The following is a 10227-nucleotide window of genomic DNA, read 5'->3' on the forward strand; positions in this document are numbered from 1 at the left end:
TCTTTTGAATAAAGCGTGTGGGGCTGCCCTCAGCCACATTGTATGGGACTAAATTCTACGTTAGTAATAGGAAATGCATGGATCTAAAATCGAAGTCTATTATGAACTTTACGATGAATAATCGGATCCATTTTTCAAATTGCCTAATAGGTTATGGCCCTGTTTGAATTCTTGTTTGGGATCCATCGGATCTGGTCCAGTCTAGTTTGGCATCAGATTTTACCTTCAAACCGGGTTGCCTGCTTAGATAATCCAAAAAAGGCAAATCCCGATTCCCGAATCATGCCACGCATCGCCAGCGTCGGGTTCCGATCTAAATGAGATTCTCCTCTGGCTCTGATCCAAATCCGTGGTCATCCATCGCTAAACCTTTCTCCCCAGTACCCCTCTCTCTTTCTCCGGCTTTGGAGTCTCCGGCGAAGAACGACCAGTCAGCACCATGAATGCTCCAGACCGCTACGAGCGCTTCGTTGTGCCGGAGGGGACCAAGAAGTACCACCTCCATCTCTTTTTCTTTGTACCCTCGTTGCTTTTTCTTGTATTCTCCTTGTTCCTCTATTCCAATTTGTTCTCAATTGCCCTTTTTTGCGGCCGCAGAGTATCGTATGAGAGAGATACCAAGATCATCAACGCAGCATCTTTCACGATTGAGAGGGAGGATCACACGATCGGGAATATCCTCAGGATGTAAACCCCGTAAAACCCTAGTGTGTCCCTTCTTAGTATAATACCATTTTGTTTCGTTTGAAGTGGAAAAAAATTGTGGGCTTTGCTCTAAACTTTAGACATATGCGATTCCAGGCAGTTGCACAGAGACCCAAATGTCCTTTTTGCTGGATACAAGCTTCCACACCCACTGCAGTACAAGATCTTAGTCAGGGTTAGTAGGAAATATTGGTTGCTTTTGTGTTTTGATTCGAATTCCAGCTGGTTTTTGTTCTTTCATGGGCTATGGAGTTTTCATGGTATTTATTTGGTTCGTGCTTTGAAAATTTTGTGGGGATTTCGTAGATTCATACGTCAAGCCAGTCGTCACCGATGCAGGCGTACAACCAGGCCATTAATGATCTTGATAGGGAGCTTGATTACTTGAAGAATGCATTTCAGGTTTGGTGCCTTAAATCTTCGATGATTCCTTTCTCCAGTTATTCTTGCTCAGATGAATTTGCTTGGATTTTCCCCTTCGTTTCATTTATTTTATTTTACTGGGTAGTGAATTTACTACAGCATTGTAACGTTAGAAACTTCTTACTGATGCATGTTTATAAGTTTCCTCCGAATACAAACGAAATAGAGGACACGGTCATACAGGAGTTGCTTATGTCACCAACCAGAGCTTATGTGATCCATGGAAAATGGTGAACTTAAGAAGCAGCAACACTGTCGTTGTGAGATAGTTGATCCGTAAATGAATAAATTTGATAAAAAACCATGGGAGGTTCATATCAAGCAATATCATAAGAACCCAGAAGAAAAAAGTGGATCAGTACAAGGCCACATCGTTGACAACTGTGTGTAATGGTTGAATGTCAAATAACTCACATTGTTGTGATTACTTCAACTTCTAAAGTAGAACCTCCAAAATGCAAATGCTACTTTGAAAGGATTTTCTACTTCAAATACTATTTTTTCATTTCTTCCTAAAAATTCCCTTTGGTTATTCTACCACAGAGGATATATGTTAAGCGAGTGGCTCTAAGACACAGGATTCCTGTGGATGTTATCGTTTTTTACTTTGACGAGTTTACTTTGAGCAAATTAATTAATTGTTTATTAGCCTTTCCTGATCATGTGATTGATTTACTGACACAGTTTTATGAATCTTTCTTCACTTGACTGTTTTTCACAAATTTGTAATCTAGATTACATGCGTAGCCACTTCCCATGTTCTCTGCCGCAAGGCATTCACAAAATGATATAAACATAGAAGTGCTTTGGCATAGGATAGAAGAAAATGTTTCATCTCCTTCTCTCTTCCCTCCCACCAAGTGTTGTTCTCGTTCAAAATAATATTGCTTAGCTGGAGCATTATGAACCAGTTATTTCTAGCACCTGAAGAACCAAAGTTGGCATTATTGGATGTGGCAACTCTGTGAATATTTTGGATACACATGATAAATGGCCTTTTGCCTAATTGTAAACGTGGCTCATATGCAGTCTGGCGCAACAAAGATAACAGCGGAATTTCTTTACATGTCGGACTCGCTTTATTATTTCCCCCTAGTGAAGCCAAATAATGCATGTTTGAGTCTTAGGAAATGTCGTGCCTATAGGTGCAAAGATTCTTAGGAAGTGTCTTATACCTATGAGTGGAGGCCTCATAACCTAGCTGTAATGCAAGATATAGAGACATGCAGGAAGTTCAAAAGAATTGAGGTAACTAAGGTGAAAACGGCTACAAGGGTGAGAATAAAATTTTGTTATGTCAGCATGAACAGATCCATTTTAAACGAAAGCTTGTGTCATGGAATGAAGTCTAAAATGGTTCTTGGTACAATCTGAGACCACCACATGACTTGGTGACCACATAAGCACCTTTGGACTATATTATTGTTGTGATTGTGCTGAAAAATGAAGTGGTTGTAATAAGGGCTTAGAAATTGGCCACGACCATCTGGTGTCTTTAGTGTCTTGGAAGGCCACCTTTTCCAAGTTAGCATGTCTAAAGTTCAAGGGCGAACTTGTTTCAAGTGTTTGCTTTCTACTGTAGCACGAACGATCTCAATGCATCAACTGTGTTTTGGAGTTCAACTCCTGTTACACTTCTTTTTCTAGATTTCTCTTTTTTCTGACATAAAAACAGTTACAGATCAGCGGTCATTTATATGTTGATCATAAGGGTTACAGCAGTCTAAACCAGGGTTTTCCTGGATGAAATCTATATGGCTTTTGGTTTAATTTCTCTAACAGAATGTTAGTTCATCTATTGGACAACATGTGGATTATGTTTTTTTCTTCTGAGCCATGGGACCCTCTCCTATTTTTTTTGTTTGTTCATTGAAAAAGGAATATGTGGTCCCCTTTGATTATTTAGATTTTTGTGTCGAGTAACTGATCTAAGGCTCATCCAACTGGGATGAGTATCCTTTTGGTAGATACATCCTGTTGCAGGTAGGGCTTTCGTATACATCTGTATTCCGTCTTGAGCCTGATTCCATTTTTATGGCAAAGTTTGGCTCTGTGTAGATTCCTTTGAATTGTAAAATTTAATTCGTTTTGAATTTTACTTGCAGGATGAAGAACAAAGGCATCTGAGAAGCAGCTACTAGTAAATGTTTGGATGGTTTCTGAATCAGGTGCTTGATCTACGTAGAATCCAAACATGGTCAGCTAGAACTCGTCTCTGGAGCTCAATTAGGCATTTACTATCGACTGTCTGGAACTTGTATGGCACAAGAGCCTTTTGATTCATATACAAAACCAACCTCCATCTTTCTGGGGAGAAAAAGACGGCGCTTCATTTCTATGTGCAATATCATCGAGATTCGTGAGTCCTTGTCTTGTCCTAATAGGTTTCTCCACCATCTAGCACATCATTGATGACGTGAATGGAACTTGTACGAGTATCAAGACTCTCATTGAGGGGTTAAGATCATAATATAGATGTGATTCCTAATATAGATGTGATTTTGGGTCCCTTTATTCTCAAATTTATAAATAACGGGCATCCTGATAATGAGCTTATATTTGCAAATAAGAGAATATTTGCTAGTAATGAGGGTCGACAATCACCGATCAGGATCTCTTATATATCAATATAACTTGCTTAGTAGGAAACTGTGAACTCACAATCATATTTCTAATAGAGAAAAGACATGACGATTTGCCGATGTGTTCAAGTGGTGCATGTCATAAAGCCATCTAGCAACCGTACTTTTCAATTTGTTTCTCCCTTTTTTTTTTGGGAAATTTTTATTGCTTTGATTTTAAGCGTGGGTAGTTTTTTCCTTTTTCGAGTATAAGTGCAGCAAGTTTGTGTCAGCATAAACCTCCAAAAATGTTGATACATCTTCCCTTGCCTGGAAATCCCATTTCTGAGAAATGCATCTCCTTGTGGACTCTTCATCATTTGAAGGTCCTAAGTTGGATCTCCTAGCCAAGTGAATGGAGCTCTTAGTTAGCGTTATTATCATATAATATGGTTATGTCCTAGGTTGCCATTGGATCTTAGATTCATGATCGATTTTAGAACATCAGATCTGATGTTTTGAAATCTTAGGTTTTAAAAGCTCTTGTTTGATGCGTTCTCTCTGCCTTTTCACTTACTTCCCCTCTCTACCTTCATGTGTGGATCTGAAACTCACACTTGAAGTCTTGACCCCTCTCCCCTCTGATTTGAGATATATGGATTTCAGCATTCTCATGGATCTGAAATCTGTAGTTCGTAAATTGACAGTTTGATACTTTCAAATTTATGCAGCGAGTTTGACCTTAAATCTTAAATCCGAAGTTATCAACCACGCTAGCTGATGCTTTTGAAGGAAATTCAAAAAAGCTAGTTCATTCATCACGGGTGGGAGGTGTCCAATTTATTGATCACGTAAGACTCTCGCGTTTGCTTGCGTCTTATTTCTACTTTGATTTCTGTTGTCCTGAGTGATCGGCTCGACCTAACCTCAGTTTTCAGCTGATTCGGTATTTAAGAAGACTGTCCAACCTCAGCGCAAGTTGCTGATGCTATATGGTACTCGATTTAAGGAAAAAAAAAATTATATTAAAAAAATCAATTTTTTTTAGTTTATATTAAAAAAATCAATTTTTTTTAGTTTGCCTCCTCTTAACCCAATCTGACCCATGAACCGTTTGACCCGCTCCTGAAAAAAATCCTGGCACCGCCCCTAATTTTAGAAAAGATCTGCCAACACTTATCAACACACTGATGATAAAAGATTAACTGTAAATTAACTTAAAATTTTCACCTATTTTATGGGCCATCAATAGTTTGAGATATATTGTTCAGAGCCGTGTGGAGTAGCCACTAGAAGAGCCAGAAGTTTTGGCCCAGTGGGTAAACAACCAAATATATGAAATTATTTGCACAAAAATAAATAAAGTTACCCAACCAAATATATGAAATTATTTGCACAAAAATAAATAAAGTTTGTGAGGCTAATGTGGTGTGGCACCGCGCCAACATTATGAGCTCGAGCGATGCGCCAGGCAAGCCCAACCTCCAGGTTTAACCCTTAAGACGTGAATTAAGTATATCATAATTCACCTGGTACGTCATAATAACCCCCGTAAACTCTTTTTTTGGTACACCGAGGGTGGGCGTGCTTACATCCCAGCCCCACCCATTTGAGCAATGTGAATCAAGTCGAATTGGAAAGCTCAAAGTGAATTGCCATAAGCAATTTAGCGCCTTGAGTCGATGGCATTGGAGAACAATTACCATGCAAGCCCATCCTTTTGTGCCGTGTAACTATTATTTCGCGCCTCTTTGGCATGCGTTCGCGCCAAGTAGACTTAACATCGGCTTAGGATCAGAGGATTCAGAGCAGCTTAGCTTAGGTGCATTACATATCACCGGCTCCCATTTCTCACAAAATCGGGTTATGTACACAAGGAAAAAGATTAACCATTCCGATAGTCATATAGAAATCAATGTGCAAATGAACCAAGGAATACATGACTGAGATGACAAAAAAAAGGTGATCTACCTAAGAAGAAGAAAATAACAACAGGGTCGTCATTTTGAAGCCACAGCGTGCTGTTTTTATTTCTCACGTAGCAATGAACTAATTCCAGCCCGTGCAACACATCAAAACAAATGGGCTTTACCGCACAGGCTGTTGATTGTAATGAGACTTCTCCTTCTTCTTTGCAGCGGCAACCTTTGCACTCCTGGCAGCAGCCTCCACTGCAGCCGCTTTTGCAGCAGCGTCTAACTCTTTCCCAGACTTCTTTTTCTTCATAGAAGCCAATTTCTTTAGTCGCTCTTTTACATCGACCTGAGAAGCCTCCTCCTCAGCTTGCTCACCCTCTGGAGCCTCCTCCGACCCAGGAGCAGCAGCATCGTTTTGCTGGTCTTGTGCATCTTTCGCTTCCTTAGACTTCTCCTTCTTTGCCTTCTTCTTTTTTGCACTTTTACTCTCCCCAGTTGTAACACAAGCCTCTTTCCTTTCTGAAGTTCCATTCAGCTCATCAGGCATTTTCTCTTCACTCCCTGAAGCAGCAAGTCATTAAAAAAAATGAATACTAGCCTATCCATGGAAAAAAAAGAAAAAAAGAAAAAATATGGAACACTTCACGTGCATGTGCAACAAAGAAAATTGAATAAGGCTCCTCAATAGTTCAGGACGTTATTTTCTGAGATGACACGCATCAGACAAACTAAAAAACTTGCAAGTCCAAAGTGCAGATTAAAGAAAAATACATGGAACCCAAAAGCAACAAAACAAAAACATGAACAAAGTTCTATGATAGAGTGACCAACTCTGCAAGACTCGGCTCTAAACTAAAAAAATACAAGCTTAGAGGTCTCAAAAATGCAAACTAGAGGGCAGTTTCCAGAACAAGGGGAACCAACAGGAGAATACGACTTGTCTAAGCCATAATAATGAACTAATGAACAATGATCTGATCCTTGCTAGAAAGTCCAACAAACAAATGAGAGAGCCAAAACAATTTCCCTGTTACCTTGTGATTCATCCTGCTCAGTGGGTTTGTTAAGGCCTAGCTCAGCCAGAACAGCATCAAGTTCAGCCAGCTCCTTTTTCTTCAGCTCCTTCTTTGAGAGCTGCCTTTCGGTCTCTTTTGGTGCTACAGGACCTTGAACCTGTTTCCTTGCCTCTGGTTCGACTGGTGGAGGTGGCTCCTGTTCATTATCATGTTCATCATCATCAACATCATCACCTTCATCCAGCATATCATCTTCACTTTCACTTTCCTGTAAAAAGCAAAGGGAGACAAAAATAACAAAATGAAAATACAACTAAAAAAACTTCAAGTTCTTACTAAAAACACAGGTTCCTGTTGACAAGTTTTAGGAGAGAATAAAATATTACAATCAACAATCACCAATCTGCACCTACATAGGAGATGAAACAAAGATTAACCAAAATCCCCTATCAATTCTACATTGCTTTCCTTTTCAAATTTTCTTTCTTAATTGTAAATGATCACGAACCTACACGCAAGAAGTTCACTCGGTTCATGTCCAAGATGACTCCCCAAGTGCACTGCCCTGCAAAGGACACACTAGACAAGCTTCCACAACAAGAATCCAGGACAAGATGGTGCCCACCACCTTATCCGGCACAGAACCACTTGGGTAACCAAGATGAACTCCTAAATCTACTGCCACTTCACCGAACAACATCTCTCCTAGCAAGACAGGATTGGTGGTGCCATAGCTTGCGTTCTATGACTTCTGTCAACTCCCATACAACCAAGTTCAGGACATAAGAAAAAGAGGTACCTTATTCAACACATAGTTATGTTAGGAAAAAAATTCAAAATACAATACCTAGAAGGTGCTAAGCACTTATATGTTCTAGTTACTGAAACAATGTTCGATACAATGCCAAGCGATGTCATTATTTGATTGGGCATATTCATGCTAAGATGTAGGCTAGTTAATCCAGTTCTAAACCAATTGCTGAAAGAGAACTATGGCTTAAACTTAAAAGCTTTGTTCATCTTGTATAGCAAGAAAAATTTGGCCTCATGTTTTAAAGAACATCTAGATATTCCAACTTTATCAATTTAATTTTCCCAACCTTAAGCTTGCAGCCACTCGCTTGTCGCGGTTGGGGTGATGGAGGTGATTAGACCAAAGGAAAGCTCTTTTACCACTAACCAAATTTGCAAGTCCCTGGATGATGAAAACCTTCAAATCCCTATCGCCAAACATGGAGCATGCACAGGGTCGGACATTGCAGCAAGAGAGGACTAGCATGGGACAGAGATTGTGGAATCTTGTCCACCTGGTTAGTACCAGTTGAATGGATCCCTTGGGATCTCAGCCACAACAATTAGATATGAAGATTATGATAATAAATGTACAATATAAATACAACTACATGAAGCATTCAATTTAACGATAACATAACAATACTGTTCAAAACGATAAAATATTTGATTAACATGGAAGACAGTACAACTCTTCTTGATGTGCTTCGGCAAAGCATGATCTGGTTTATTACTGCGACTCATTGGAGGAGGGGAGACAGAAGAAAGAGAAGGGAGGCCAGAAAAGGAGAAGTGTTGCAAGTGGATAAGTGGAGCAACTATTTCCTTCGACAAAGCCATAAAAAATGTAGACAGACCACAAAATTCATCCCCCTCAAGACCACTTTGGCATCACGTGAGAAAAGACTTAGGAACTAGGAAGCATAAAAAACAATGGTGTTTAGTGTCGATAAACACGCTAAAAAGGAAATAACCAATCTGTAAATTGAATAAATTTAGAGTGTTTATAACTGAATTACAGAAAAAGGACGAGACTTCATATCCACTTACCTACAACCAAAACGACCACAAGACGGACAGCAACAGGTAAGAAACCCGCATCAAGAAGACCGAATAAAACAACGACGCAGGTGAGAGTTAATTATTTATACCAGAACCATCAACATTTGCAAGAAAGTACAACCAGAAGTAAAAGAACAATAAAAATGACGGTGATGACAATATTACCTCAACAACGTCTGATGAATCCTTTGGCTGCTGCTGTTGCTCTGACGAGCCCCAGACTGATTGGGGTGGAGCAGTCGTAGCATAATAATCGTCATCGTCGTCGACATCGGCCCACGATTTCACAGTTAGTGGAGCAGGAGCCCAGAAAACTTGGGCTTCTGATTCCTTCGCCTGACCCTTTGAACCCTTGCTCTTGGATTGCTTGTCAGATTTCTTCTTCCTGCGGAGGCTTTCAAGAGCGGCGAATCCGTTCGAGCTATTTATCCCCAAGGGCCCATCGTCCCTCCTGCTTGCCCCTCCAACCATTTCTAGCGGAAGCTACACCAGACCTCAGGCTCCCAACTACAACCCACGACTGGACAAATCGAGCAATTAGGTTCTATGAAACACAAGTAGGCAGTACACCCCGGTCTTAAGTATCTAGAGGTCCAAAGAAAGAAATGTTCAACGAAATCCCTTTAACTACAAATAACAGATACAGCTCAATCCCTCCAAAGTGCAGTTTTCGCAATCGATCAATCCCGAAAACTGATGTTTAGATCGTCTAATAATATAGCTTCTCAGGCAACAATGACGTTCTCAGTGCATCAACAAAAAACCTCTAAGCCAATCAAAGTTAACCAGCCAATCTCTTGGGCGGAGAAAGCTATGTCCGTCAATCCTATCACCCAAGATTTCTAGCTTCACCTACCTGAGGAACCAAATTTTCCGTATTTGATTCTCCCTCACCACCCAAAAAAAAAAAAAATAGAGAATACCTCCTCGTTTCTGCAAACAAAATCTCAAATTGAAACCAGAAGAAGAAGGCGAAACTAATAAAAACAGAAAATCCGAGACACCAAAGTTACACGCAACCCTCCCAAATTAGGGCTTCCCCCCTTCCGGAAGAAGCAAGCCTAAGCTCCGGATCGGTTGGACCGACAAACTAAAGCCAAAAACGAGAGGGCGTGGCTTCTCCAAATTTCCGCACCTCAGGACTAGGCCTACCGAGAGACGGCGAAAAAGAAATGGAATGAGACAATCGGCGAAACGAATTGCTCTATCCGACGAAAGTGGGAAAAGTCCACAAAGATGAGATTAGGGTTTCCAATGAAGAGGTCGATTAGGGTTTCGAATGGATGGAAGAACCGATAGCAAGAGGACGATGATAAACAGGAAGAAGAAGAAATCACAAAGGGTAGCCGAAAGCTGCAAACCCTAGGGGGCGATACCTCGTCCCTCTAAAGAGGACTAGAGATGTCGGCCCCAGGAGAGAACGGATAAAAATGGTATCGACGTTACGAATTCTGATGTACAGCCTCTGACGGGAACGGCAGGAATGCCGGACCGCGGATGGTGGGGCAGCGCCAACGGACGGTGTCAATATCTAGTGTTTGATGCTTGAATGCAACCATTGTCACCCTTATTTTCTTTGGTGTTCGCGCTGGATAGTGGATAGGGTTCGGATCAGGATGCAACTTGGGACGGTCAGGTCATGCCCCGCTCGGTGGATGAAGGCTTCCCTCGAGTGCCCTTGATAGTCATTAAGTATATAACTATTAATTATTCAATTTAATTAAGTTTTCAATAGAAACAAGTTATGGTTTT

General features: G+C 40.6%; 2 protein-coding genes across 2 annotated transcripts; one reads left to right on the plus strand and one right to left on the minus strand.

Annotated features, from left to right (window-relative positions):
• The first annotated feature begins 332 nt into the window (after positions 1-332).
• Positions 333-3618, plus strand: LOC116256239 (DNA-directed RNA polymerases II, IV and V subunit 11). Its single transcript, XM_031632538.2, has 5 exons — positions 333-492; positions 598-687; positions 802-880; positions 1012-1107; positions 3234-3618. The coding sequence occupies exons 1-5, from the start codon at positions 440-442 to the stop codon at positions 3267-3269; spliced, it is 354 nt and encodes a 117-aa protein (XP_031488398.1). The 5' UTR covers positions 333-439; the 3' UTR covers positions 3270-3618.
• A 1951-nt stretch (positions 3619-5569) lies between these two features.
• On the minus strand, positions 5570-9900 carry LOC116256215 (uncharacterized). The gene is made up of 3 exons (XM_031632507.2): positions 8641-9900; positions 6640-6889; positions 5570-6166 (listed from the first exon to the last, which is right to left on the minus strand). Exons 1-3 carry the CDS (start codon positions 8944-8946, stop codon positions 5778-5780), a joined length of 945 nt encoding a protein of 314 aa, XP_031488367.1. The 5' UTR covers positions 8947-9900; the 3' UTR covers positions 5570-5777.
• Positions 9901-10227: the final 327 nt, after the last annotated feature.

This window comes from Nymphaea colorata, chromosome 6 (assembly GCF_008831285.2).
Source record: "Nymphaea colorata isolate Beijing-Zhang1983 chromosome 6, ASM883128v2, whole genome shotgun sequence".
NCBI classification, from domain to species: domain Eukaryota; kingdom Viridiplantae; phylum Streptophyta; class Magnoliopsida; order Nymphaeales; family Nymphaeaceae; genus Nymphaea; species Nymphaea colorata.